Source organism: Thermobia domestica, chromosome 16, assembly GCF_964235325.1.
Source record: "Thermobia domestica chromosome 16, izTheDome1.hap1.1, whole genome shotgun sequence".
Taxonomy (NCBI): Eukaryota; Metazoa; Arthropoda; class Insecta; order Zygentoma; family Lepismatidae; genus Thermobia; species Thermobia domestica.
This window is the reverse complement of record NC_137469.1, coordinates 30,413,268-30,427,479: the sequence shown is the minus strand read 5'-3', so window position 1 is coordinate 30,427,479 and position 14,212 is coordinate 30,413,268. Positions and strand designations below refer to the sequence as shown.

Sequence of the window (14,212 nt, the reverse complement as noted above, 5' to 3'; positions counted from 1 at the left end):
GGGTTTGCTTCAGTCGTCAAACCCCATCCATAAAATTTTGCCAATCTTTGTCTCTGAAGGTACAACGTTATTGGATTGCCTCTAAGTTTCGATTTTTTATCATATCCGTTTGTTATTATTATTATTATTATTATTATTGTTTTGCATTTTACTGTAATAATTGTTATTGTTTAATTCGAATAATTGTTAGCATTCGATTTATAGCTCTTTATAAGTTTTTTTTTTCTCCGCTCGTTTACTATGTCTTCAATGTTTGACAACATTGAAATGAAATTGAAATCTTTGAGTTCTACGTCCCACGGTTATGCCGGTTAGGCTAAAGGAGACGGTGATGATGAGTAATGAATGAAATGGTGGAATGAAGAAAGTGGGAGGAAACGGGAGAACCCCGAGAAAACCCGCGCACACGGTGTTTGTCCACCACAAAGTTTACTTGGCTGGGGCTGGGATCGAACCCGGGACCCCAAGCACCAGAGGTGAACGCTCTACCACTGAGCCACCGCGGCCCCCTTTGACAACATTGTTGGCGCGTTTCTGATGTTTGACGTTTCCTTAAGTGTGCTTTCGGAAAGCTGCTCCACGAATCATAGTGAAATCTTCCCAAGTATCATATGAAAAGCAAAACACTTCTATGATTGGTGTAGAGCCCAGGTTTTACGAGTTATTTCGATCACTATAGTAGAGGTGCATCCCACAATATCAGTTACTAATTACTGCGGGTCTTTATAAAACTATTGAATGCTTTTATTTTTTCTTTAATTTATAGTTTAGCATTATGTAAAGCTTGTATTTATATATGGTGATAAGTATATATTTTGATGTTCCACATTATGCAACTTATTCATCTATTTTTCAACTTGTTTTGTTAGTAGGCATTTTTAACAAACCTTTGTTTTCGAAAACCCCCAGCTTATATTCATTCGTGCTGGTTAATGGCGAACTTTCACGTGCATATAGTACATAGGCTATAAATTCAACATATTTTCCGTAAGCAAAACAAAGTTTGAGGCCGCCGAAATCCTTCTAATAGTAAAGTCTCTCCATAGGTTTTTGCTTACGGAAATAACTTGTTTTAATAATCATTTCAATTACTTTAAATTCTGATTCCTAAAAATTTGCTGCACTTTCAAGCTCTCGGCTCTCCTTTGGAGCCTTGTTCACACAAGATAAAAGAATTGGAGTAAAGGAAATAAGAAGGAAGCATTAGTTAATGGATCCACTGGGAGAGACGCTTACCTCTGGTGTATGAGGTCTCTGGTTCGATCCGTGCCCAAGTAATTTTGTGGTGGACAACACCAGTTCTTCCTTTATTATTATTCTCTTGCCTTAATCATCGTTTCCCTTAGCCTAAAGGGCATAATCGTGGGACGTTAAGCTGAAAGATTTCATTTCATTTCACTGCAGAAGATTAGTGAAGATACCCCTTGTGAATTGTCAATTGTTACTTGTCAAATTGTGATGTGACATACTGTGATTAAGCTCAAGTTATGCGTTCATTTGTTGAGGCAGGAAAAGTTGCCAATTCATGTTAATACTGTTGTTTCTGATATGCTAATACTGGATGTAAATTTTAATAATTCTGTCCCATTCCATGTTTAACCAAACCTTATCCATGTTAGAATAATAAATTAATTTACTTTTTGGTGTGTTCTATTAATTATAATCCCATTGCTATATTTCTTTTCTTTTATGGTTTGCTGGGAATATATTGTGGTAGCTACATTCAGAATAACAACTAGGCTAAAAGTATGTACTGCTATTGTATCCAGAAAGGTTATTTCTTCTCATGTAATTTCAGTTTTCTATGGTGACTTCCGTTAAGTTATTTTGTAAAAAGTGATTTCGACATAGTTTTTTTTTTTCTTAATATTAATTTCAAAAGTTAATGGTAGACAATAACAATAAAATTTCACAGAGGAGAATGTCTTTTATTTTATTTTTTTCCCCAGCATGTTAAGTGTGGATAGGTGGAAAGCTATTTTTATGTAAATAAAATTTCCAATGAACAGTTGTGTTGGAAAAACATAGTTGTTCGAACTTCTGTAAGTAATTCATTCGTTATTAGTGGCATATTTCTGTCATTATTTTTTCTATACCTTAAAATGAAATTTTCAAGTACATAGAAGTACTTAAGTTAGGTTACTCATGCCTGCTGTTTTGAATGATTGCAAAACAAGGTTCATCTACCCTGAGGGAGAACGTAGACCGAAAATATTTGAGAACAGGATCCTGAAACGAATATTCGGACTTAAAAGAAACGGAAATGGGAATGGCGGAAAAAGAAACGGAAATGGGGAATGGCGGAAACTTCATAACGAGGAACTATATAATTTATACGGTTTACCAGAATCATCAAATCCAGGATTTAACAGGGTAACATTGTTAGGGTCATCAAATCTAGAACGCTCAAGTGGACAGGTCATGTAGCCAGGATTGAAGAAAGTAGGAATGCGTTCAAAGTCTTAACTGGAAGTCCAGTCGGAAAACGACCATTAGGAAGATCTAGGCCCAGGTCGGAGAACAATATTAAGATGGATCTCGCAGAAATAGAAATACAAAATAGAAACTGGATCCAGTTGACTTAGGATAGAAGTCAGTGGAGAGCTTTTGTGAACGCGGCATTGAACCTCCGGGCTCCATAGGCCGTAGAGTGATTGAGTTAGTTTGTTAGAGGTACTTAAGTGAAGATGTGTTAGAATCTGCAAACTAAATCAAATATTTATGAGTTTTCGACAAACTCTATGTTCTTCTGTTTCAAGAATGTCTTCTACATGAATGAATAATTAAGAAGAGTAATTGCAGTAAAAGAGAGAAGTTACTTTCAAAGACCCTAGAGAGCGTTGAAATCATATAACATGATTTTTTTTTTTTTTTTTTTTTTTTTCTGGATATAAGGTCATTACTTAGTTTTAATCTATAAATATGTAATCTACAGCCTCGAGGTCTCACTGGTAGAGTGCTCACTTCTGGCGCGTGAAATCCGTCGTTCGATTTCAGTTTCCGCTATTTGTGAGCTTTGTCCTGGACAAACACTGCGTGGGTTTTCTCGGTGTTCCCCGTTTCCCCCATTTTTGTTATTCCAACATTGTTATCCATCTCATCATCCCCGTTCCCTTTAGCCTCAGTACATAATCGTACTTGTAAAAGACCAATATACAGAGTATTTAAAAATAACGCCGACAACGTTTGGGAGGGGATTCCTGACACCAAGATAAGACAAAAAGCATAGGCCAACCTGGGTGCACAAATGCTTCCTTTCGGAATTACAGGCTGCCGAAAACATGAAAAAATGAACTTTAAAGGTCCATAGCTCCAAAACTGTGGGACCTACCGTAGTCGGGTCAAGACTTTACTTAGGAACTAATATGTGCATTATCCAAAAATCCATGTTTCAGAATCCTAAGGTATTCACACATTTTTTATAGAGGAAGTTTGTCTACGGGCATATAATTTAAAGTACTATCTAACTACCTCTATATAAAAATTATTCCAGAAGTACAGCAGGGTTCGGAAACATGGATATTTGGATAGAGCACATACTAGTTCCTAAGTAAAGTTATAGCCCGAGTACGGTAGGTGCCATAGTTTATGTAATTTCATTTTTTTTTATTTATTTATTTTTTTTATTTTTATTTTATTTTATTTTATTTTATTTTTTATTTTTTTTTGGGCAGTCAATAACTCCGAAAGGAAGCATTTGTGCACCCAAGTTGGTCTATACTTTCTGTTTTATCTTGGTGCAGGAATCTCCTCCCAAACGTTTTCGATGTTGTTTTGAAATACTCTGTATATATATTATTGCAGAAGTACAGCAGTATTCGGAAACATGGATATTTGGATAGGGCACATACTAGTTCCTAAGTAAAGTTATAGCCCGACTACGGTAGGTGCCATAGTTTTGGAGCTATGGATCTTTTTTTTTTTTTTTTTTTTTTTTTTTTTTTTTTTTTTTTTTTTTTTAGTCCATAAGTCCGAAAGGAAGCATTTGTGCACCCAGGTTGGTCTATACTTTCTATTTTATCTTGGTATCGGGAATCTCCTCCCAAACGTTTTCGATGTTGTTTTGAATCACACTGTATATATACCATCCGTTTAATTAGACTGCTCTGCTAATTTTACATTCTGCTTGTGACTTCTTAATTTGCGGAAATGTTTGCAAATTAAAAAAAGGAAACGGAATATAGCAATGCACTACAATTAGTACATCGCATCAAAAGGCTAATTATTTCAATATAAAAGTACAATGTAATTTTTCACGTCTTCTTCATGTTAAGTTTTAGAAGAATAAATAAATTTTCAGGAACAAATCTTTCTATTGAACTCTTGGCTCCAAGTAAAATAGACACAATGTATCTTCATTGTTTTTCCGCAGCGTGTCCATTCTTTTATATTTCCCAACGTTCTTATTTTACTCGTGGTTTTATCCTCAGTGAACAAATCTTTAGTGGAGAGCCGAAAGCTTGAAAGTATTAATAAAGGGGTCAGAATTTAAAGTAAATCATCTATTTTTCTGTATCCGTCTTCACTGTTACATCTCCTCACAGGTTCTATATCTTTTTTTTTTTTTTTGACGCGGTGTCTCAATGCAAGAGCGTTCACCTCTGGTACATGGGGTCCTTGGTTCGATCCCAGCTCGCGCCAAGTGAGCTTTGTGGTGGACAAACATCATGTGCGTGAGTTTTCTCGGGGGTTCTCCCGTTTCCCACTCATGTCTCATTCCACCATTTCATTCATTTCTCATCATCACAGGCTTCTTTAGCCTATTCTGCATGACCGTGGGACGTATAACTTAAAAGATTTTTTTTCTATATCTTATTGAATTCCATCTTTTTTTTTCCTTGTATATGTACAATTTTTAATTTGTAAGAAAACACTGAGTTCGATGAATGGCGGTTATAATACCTTGTCTTCAGTGCTTTTTCACAACTAAAGTATAAATTGTGAGTATACAGTGACAGAAAGAAAATGAAATTAAAGATGATGATGAATATTCGCACTTTACCTGTAAGAACAAATGTAACCTGAAGACTGTCACAGACAAATATGTGGTTGAAATATATTTGGTCAATTTAAGGTTTACGCAATTGTAAAGTAACAAGTTTTCATTTATTTCATATTATGTCTCAAATTATTAAGTAATACATTCTTCTATTATTTTGCAGATAATATGATTTGGTTCCTGAATGCGGAATGTTTCATATCATTGAGTCAGCGGATAGTAAGCAGATATATATGTACCGGGTGTGTAGCCAAAAGAAATGCAGGACATTGTAAAAAGTTTTTATATCAGTGTAGGCAACAATTTCCAGTTGCAAGTAAATGTAACGTATTTATTGAACGTTCTTATTGCAAATCAAGTGAGGAATTATTAAGAACTTCTTCTTTGAATACGTATCTGAAACATCTTCAGGAAGAATTTAATAAACTGAGTGCTTCCTCAAAAGACCTTCCTGATGTGAGAAGCAGATTGGCTGAATTACAACCGATTGTTCAGATACTTTCGGAGCGAAATAGTTTAGAAAATGATTTAGTGAGTCTCCAAAATATGGAGTTGGGTAAGTGAAGATGATAAAAAAATTCCTAAAGTGATATATAAAGAGTGAAAAGAATTTACAACTGGACCAAGATTCGAACCCGGATCTCCAGCTTACCATCCCGATGTGTTAATCACCACGCTACCCAGTCCTCTTTCTCAAAAGCAATATATTCTACCACTCAGACTGTATGGGTTATGCCACAATTGCTGTTTTGCTTGAACAAACGAGTGCTTACGTTACAAAACATCTCCATCTGTTTAATTTATTATGATAAATCGAGAAAATAGCCGATTTTATATCACAAGCCGAAAACCCTGATTCGAATCCAATACAGTTGTCCATTTTTTAAAAAACTTTTTGTATATCATTGAATTTGTACTCATAAAGAAATTGGTGTGATATAAAATTGGTTAATTCTTCGATTTATCATGTATTCTTATCTCTGTCATGTTATCATGTTTTATCTAAAAATGTACTCAAATAAAGTCACGCCATTTTTTTCGTTCGAAATACTGTGAAAAAGAAAGAAAGAAAAGGAAAATTAAAATTTGAAGACAGTGGCATCTTCGAGTGTAAAAATCATTAATATTACAGCCCATAAAAGAATAAGGCTGACTAATGACGAACGGTTATCTGGGTGATGCATAGTAAGTGCATTGGTTTGTCCTTTTACCGGAGCCACGAGCAGTACCCATGTAGAGTACCCAAGAACTTAGGAAGTACTATCAAAGAGAGTGATAACATTTTCTGAAATGTTGTATTAGACCGAGAAATACATTATGACACCACACTACGATAGTGTTAGCAGCGCAAATGCACATGTAGTATAATATAAACTATGACTGTAAGGTACACTCATGTCCAAAATTATTGTCGCATGTTTATAAATATATGGTTGTAGGAATATAATTTGATAACGAATTCGCCCGGTATTTCTTATAATGTTAGTATGTGTATAATTGGCAAAGACATATATGTGGCAAATATCATGTCAAAAGAGCAGTAAATAAGAATAATAAAACGAAAATAAAACTTTCTTGTCCATTTAGCAACATTTTGTTTTACTTATCCTAATTTTCGTATTTATAATTCTTTTCCTATTAAATTTACCACAAATATACATTTCCCGATTATACACATAGTATCAGTATTAAAAGTACCCTGCAAAATAATATTCTTACAAGAAGACAGTTGTAGATATGCGACAATCATTTTGGACATGAGTGTACTTAACAAATTTCGATGTAAACGCAAAGAGGAATATTTGCATTCGACCAAACAACAACGATATTATTCAGATTTATAAACTTTGAAAAGAATTAATGAAGAATAAGTGTTGCATATGGATTAAACAAACATGGTGCCGAGATAATTTTAAAAGCCATAGAAAGAGCACTGAAATATTTCCCATTTCTTAGAGTCACAACTTGCTGAAAGCTATAGTATATTAAAGTAAATTCCAAGTCTTGTACATGGCTTCGAGTTCTTTTTGTTGTAGTTGTAATCTTTATTGCACTTCCATAGCCCCGACATTTATTAGAGAAAATTCACCAACCAGCAATCACTCACGTTCAAACACTTTAGTATATTCTTCTCGCTTTTATCGTGTTTTGTAAATTCAAGTCGCTAAGTCATCCAAAGTTACATTTTTAAAGATTATTTTACACCTAATTTGAAATAAAATAAAATAACACACATTTTACTTACATATTTGAAAGCTATAGTAAGGTATTAGTTATATATTTTTGCCATTATAAAAACACTATAACTTCATCCTTTTTCAAACATGAGGGTAAACATCCCTTGCTGGTAATCCACAATAGCCGCAGCAAGGCGGATGAATGCCATATAAATATAATATAGTGCACAATTAAAGACTTGAGGTATATAATGATTTAGTGCTATTTATCAACTTTCCACAATCCCCCCCCCCCACTGCATCCCTCCGTATATGAATAGTCAATATGTCGCAAAAGATCATAATGTCGGCTTTGGTTGTTAGGATCATGCAAATGGCACTTGATTATGATGTTAGTGCGTCCGTTACTCCACAGGATAACTGTTGAGCGAGAGCGAATTTTTATTTATTTTATTTTATTTTATACGAGTAACAGTGACTTACTTCCATCCGTTAATCCACGCTATAACTTGTATTAAAGCCAATATAATTACGAGGGTCATTCAGAAAATGGTGCCTCCAAGGTAATACCTTTATTTGTGCTTGACAGATAGTACCGATACAGGTATCAATGGAAAGATTGCAATGTCAGCTAGTAATGGTGGTGTCACTTTTCAACATAGTCCCCATTTCGTGTAACATACTTGCGTCAACGCGAAACAAGGTTTTTCGTGTCGTCGGTGAAGAATTGTGGTGGCTGCTGGATATACCATTGCCGAACTGCTGCATCCACCTCCGCGTCACAGCTGTAGCGTTATTCCTGAAAATGATCCTTAACTTTGGGAAAGAGGCAAAAGTCGCAGGGCGCAAGATTCGGACTGTAAGCAGGATAAAGCAGAATGTTAACAAACACTTTGTCAGCAGATGGGCAACTTTGAAATTTTTTACCGGAGAAAAAAAACGAAAACGTGTGACGGTACTTTATCGACTAACGCTTCGTTTCCGGGTCGTAATAGTATATCCACGACTCGTCGCCGGCGATGAATATTCCTGGGCGCACAACCTTCCGCAGTCAGAAATTCAATGACAGTCCGCTGTTTCAACCAGACGTCACCACTGGATACCATGCATTGTTCCATTACTCTGGAACTAGAAGAGATAGGAAGGTGAAACACGTGACATTCTACAGTTTAAACATCAGAGCATTAATGGTAAACAGTTCAGAATGTTTGCAGTACTATTGGCCAAGTAGTGGGCTTAGAGACATTACTTTCTGAATCACCCTCATATTTATTTATTTATTTATTTATTTGCAATAAATTGCTAGGCGATTATGTCAGCCGAGTTGGTTAATGAAGTCAGTCGTTAACATCTTGACGGGTAACGGTCTCTTTAACGGTAAATATTCATACCTCATTTTAGTTACACATCGCGCCGTTAGATGGCACCAAATATCCTCCATGGGTTGATATCTGCCGAACGAAATTGAAATTTTTAGTTATTGTTATTATTATTATTATTATTATTATTATTATTATTATTATTATTATTATTATTATTATTGAGGGAAGCTCATATACAAAGGTTAACAAGGGGCCACAGTGGCTCAGTGGTAGAGCGTTCACCTCTGGTGCATGGGGTACTGGGTTCGATCCCAGCTGGCGCCAAGTGAATTTTGTGGTGGGACAAACACCGTGTGCGTGGGTTTTCTCGGGGTTCTCCTGTTTCCTCCCACTTTCTTCATTCCATTCATTTCTCATCATCACCGTCTCCTTTAGTCTAAGGGGGGCGCGGTGGCTCAGTGGTAGAGCGTTCACCTCCGGTGCTTGGGGTCCCTGATTCGATCCCAGCTCACGCCGTGTGGACTTTGTGGTGGGACAAACACCATGTGCGTGGGTTTTCTCCCGTTTCCTCCCACTTTCTTCATTCCTCCATTTCACTCATCTCTCATCATCACCGTCTCCTTTAGCCTAACCGGCATAACTGTGGGACGATTTCATTTCATTTTTACAAAGGTTAAAAATAAAGTTCCAGGCCTGATGCAGGTACTCTCAGGGCTCATAGCGAGTCACTTTTTTTTAAAAAAAACTAAAAGTTACTTTTTTTCCAAGGTAGTCACTAAAAGTTACTTTCTTTGCGGGGGGGTGGTAAAGTCAATTTTTCGTGTCATTTATGATTGCATTGACAGTCTTCTAAGAAAAATATAAAAATAAATAGAAAAAGGCAAACATAATCCACATTATTTGCTTTGATCGTATTGCGTTAAAGGAGAATGACATACATTACCTGTTTACAGTTTACTTTTCATTGTATGCGGAATGTTGGTAAAAGCTATACCTATGTTTTCTAATCATGTGGTACCAAGACAAAATTTGTATCAAACCAATTGTACAAGACAAAATTTTATTACCAGTTAATGGGTAATCTAGATGTTATGTATTAATTACATTACTTTAATTTTGTATTTTTGGACATAATGAAAATTTAGAAATTTGGCCTTACCCCACCCAGATCAAAGTTATAATACAAAACCATGCAAAATATGTAATTAATAATGAATCTCTAAACACGAGTAATCCAACTTTTTTTATTAGCTGACAAACTTAAGTAAAATAATTTTTAATCGTAACATGTTAAAACATTACGTATTTCAGCTATGATTCAGCCGGCTTTATTTTGGTTTAAAAAAAAAATAAATAAAATTATGCCCAAGTTTGGCATCAGGGTTTAAAGTTACTTTTTGATGAGATTTTGGTCACTTTTTAGTCACTTTTTCATGTGCTTTTGGTCACTTTCCAACCATTTAGAAGAGACCAGACCACTATGAGCCCTGTACTCTGTAACTGCTAATGACAGAAAATAGTTTATTTGTGATTAACGGTATGATATTCTTTCGCAGTAAAGAGACAATCTGTACTCTTCTAAAACATCAGTCATTGAAGACACCCTGGTTCCCATTGTCATAGGTTCTTACGTGGAAAACAGAATGAACACTTAAGTTTTGTTATAAGTTTGGGAAATCAGCAACAGAGACGTAACAAGATTATCAAAACTGTTCACCACATGGTCGTGTGTTCGAATGGTATACCCGATTTCGTGATGAAAGTGTAGACGTTTCCGTAAACCTCAGAAGTGTACGTTCGTCAACCAGCCACTCAGAGGGATAATGTGGAATGTGTTCACGACTTGTTGCAGTCAGACCGTTCGCATGATGGAGAACGTGCTGCACAGCTACTGCTAAACGATCCAGCAGATTCTGAAAGACGTTCTGAAAAAAAAAAAAAGTGCGACGTTTTGCGTTTGTATCTCATTCTTTGACTAAAAAGCCAAAAGAATCCCAGAGAGTTGACCGTTGCACTGAATTGATTTAAGTCCATGATGTAATTCCTTTCGTTTTTGGATCACATCGTCACAGGCAACAAAAACTGGCGTTATAATTGTAAGAACCCATAACAATAGGAACGAACGTGTCGTTTTACCAAATCTTCATATGTTCTGCAAAAGAAAAATATGAAAGCATTGATTCGATTTTTTTAGCAGTTACAGAGTACAAGCACAGTCTTGGAAATTTATTGTCAAACATTATATACATAGTAGAATAGTGCAATTTTCAGAAAATAGCACTTAACTGTCCTATTTACTTAGCGTCCAATTGATAATATATTAGTAACAATGATTATGGTGTGTAGGAATATGAAATATAAACTGAGGGTACTGTGCAATAGGCGGTATACTGGAAAATTGTTTACTGGCTGTAAAGCATAAATATAATAAATAATGCTAGCTGTGATTAACGACTATTATGTCATTCTATGTAGATACTGTAGTAGCAATTAATCAGTGTAAAAGTACGAGGCGCATTCGGAAAGTAAGTTTCCGTAGGGTAGTAAACATAGAGAGTACAGTGACCTTGAAACATTTATTCTTACGGACACAGCAGACGTGACGCCACATTTCAATATATTCATCACAGAAATTCAGAAACTTCTTATACCGTGGGATCAATTTTTGTATTCCGATGTCATAGAAGTAAGCCGCCTGGGAGCAGAGCCAGTATATGACAACAATTTGCAGTAGTTTACCACCATCAAAATGCTTACAGAATAAGAATGTCTTGATGTGAAAGAAGATATGAAAATCGCTAGAGCAAGAGCCGGGCTATAAGGTGAATCGCAACCGATCTTCTACAGTTGTTTTACAAGGACGTGTTCTATCTGTGGCAATAAATGTAAGAAGATCACTGTGTCGTCTTTGTGTTTACTGACCTAGGAAAAATTACTTACCGGACGCACCTCCTAGTATAGTAGTAGTGGTGCTATTTTTAAATACTTATTTTCATTTTCTAGTCTGGTGTTTTTAGTGTAAACCAGATCTCAATATATTTTCTTGTGTTTGCTGTTTGTGTACCAGTTAATATTATTATTTTAAACTTGCCATAATGCATAATACCAAAATAACACAAATAGCATAAGAGTTACAAAATTTAGATCTAGATCTTGTATATATGTGTGTGTATGCCTCTCATCTATCTTAATTACAGTCTTATGCTTATTTTAACCAGAGAAACCTGATGATCCAGAATGGAAGGCAATGGTGGAGAAAGAAAAGGTTGCTTATAAGTCTAAGCTTGAAAGTTACGATTCTCAGGTAAAGATATTTTTGTTCTTTTATTTCCTTCTTAATAATAATGATAATAATAATAATAATAATAATAATAATAATAATAATAATAATAATAATAATAATAATAAGTTTAATGGCCGTCGGTTGTGCCAGTAGGCTGACAAAGATGAAAGGTAATTATGCTAAAGAAATTAGAGGATGAAAACGAAAATGATCCTGAAAAAAAAAAAATCCACCACAAGCTGATATGACCTGCAATAAAACCAACACTTTGCACCAGTGATGAATGATGTATCACTAAGCTACCGATTTCATTTCTATTCTTACTTTTTCTATGTTTGAAAATGAGCAACTTCGTCGGTACATAATTTTGTTTTTAATTTAAATACCTAGCTTAAGAGATTTTTAGCGTGTTGTAACCACACATACATACTCCCACAAATAATAATAATAATAATAATAATAATAATAATAATAATAATAATAATAATAATAATAATAATAATAATAATGTGCCTTTTTCTGGCGGTACGCAACTGTACGTCGTACCGGCGCCTTTTTAATGATCGGAATATTTCCTCTTCTGTCTTAAAAAGGTGTTGGCGAGAAACTTCGAAAATACCAAATAGTAAATTATAGTTTTATTGAAAATTATTGTTTTCCTTTTTTTTTTTCTTTCTTTCTAGAGAAATAGTTGGGAATCTTTGTTCCTTCTTGAAGTCAGTTAATTGTATTCAGGGACTCGAAATATTTGGGCCCTTTTGTCTCTTGCTCGCTGGCTCGTCCTCGTGTCTATCTTTTTTTTTTTTTTTTTCATTACTTTTTCGCATATTAATGTAAACCATAAAGGCTTTGAACCGACCAGATTTTGTTTTCTGAAAATACTGACTTCTCACAACAAAATAATCCCAACAAATTTTGTCTGCCACTGAAGTTCAATGGCCGTGAGAGCTAGAAAGTTGAGGGTGGGATTCGTGAGATAAGTAAAGCAATAGGGCAAAAATGGACGGTGAGCAAATGTCAATATCTCTCTCTCTCTCACACACACACACACACCCGACATGAGTACACGAAGACACAAAAGAACAAAGAATATCGCTAACAATAGTCAGAATTTTCTCAGAAATAAAAATAAATATTCAGACTTAAATTAAAATGAAAACGTGCATTCAAGGTGCATAAGTACTTGAAAATTTCCATTCAAGTATTTATACAAGCCAGCTATGAGTCTTTTGTTTTTGCCACGGGTGCAGTCCGAAGTACCCTTTTCTCCTTCCAATTTTACAATTTAGGATTGAGCTTTTCACTTGAAGTGTACTCTGCCGAAGGACGACACATATATACAGCGTTTTTAACTACAAGACGGCAGTGATATGCTACTGATTATTATTATTATTATTATTATTATTATTATTATTATTATTATTATTATTATTATTATTATTATTATTACCCTGAAAGGTATGCAGCTTTTTAACCGTTATGAACCTGAGATCCAGCGTACCGGCACCTATAACTAAATAAAGCCTAGGAGGTTGAATATTGTGACAAAGAAACACATTGTCGCTTGCTCAGTTCATTTGTTATCTTCATGTGTTATAATTACATCAGGGATTTTCAACAAGTCTTCTTGGAATCTCTGCTGTCTCATGAGGCTTAGAGTGGATTGAAGTAAATAGATTTAACTCTAATTTGCGTGAGTGCCACGAGCCTCAAAAGAACAGGAATCTTCGTCTTTCATTGTTTGTACATTCCTTGTATTAATAGATTTGTTTTGATAGTGATTAAGTGAGCATAAGACTCAAAAGCTTTTAGTGGAGTCACAAATCGAGAAATGGTCTGCAAATGCTCTGTAGTATAAGAGGAATGATGTGCAATGGAAGGGGTCTTTATTTGTTGAAGTTTAACTTTTCCGTATGGAGGCTATATGAGACATGCACCTACAGTTTCAGGTACAGGCCAAACCACCGTGATGTGTTGAAATTTCAATGCGCTTCCACCGGGAATCAAAACCAAGACTACGTGCACCCGGTAGAAATACAAAATTTTTAGTTATAGGCGGCATTGTAAGGTAGTTAGGAAGTACTCTTTAAGAGGAATCAAACTACTCCAGTCTGGAAAGCCAGAATAAGGGGTTGGGGATATATGAGGAACAAGAGGCATCGTTATTCCTCTTGGATGTTAGAAGCACATTGTCCATGTGTTCGTAGTGCGGATGTAGTAATACGAAGGGATACTGAAAAGTTCGTAGCCCAACCCAGAAAAAGTGCACGTAGAATGATGAAATTTTACAGTTATTCTACGTACTCCTCCCGAAGTTTAATACGCTTCCTTGTACGGTGCTCCAATTTCGCAAACCAGTTAAATTCTGAAAACTATTCCTTGCACCATGTTTCGTAGCACTAATCACTTTCTTATCAGATCCAAACTGTTA

General features: G+C 35.3%; 1 protein-coding gene across 2 annotated transcripts in view; it reads left to right on the top strand.

Annotated features, from left to right (window-relative positions):
* mRF1 (mitochondrial translation release factor 1) overlaps positions 1-14,212 on the top strand; it is a 35,137-nt gene that overhangs the window by 3,720 nt on the left and 17,205 nt on the right. Inside the window, exons 2-3 of one of the 2 annotated variants that reach the window (XM_081742236.1) lie at positions 5,163-5,555; positions 11,717-11,802. In XM_081742236.1, the coding sequence (XP_081598362.1) occupies positions 5,168-5,555; positions 11,717-11,802 (474 nt within the window). In that variant the 5' untranslated portion in view covers positions 5,163-5,167. Of the gene's footprint in view, positions 1-5,162; positions 5,556-11,695; positions 11,803-14,212 lie in introns of those variants that run through there. The other variant, XM_081742237.1, reaches the window with a different exon arrangement.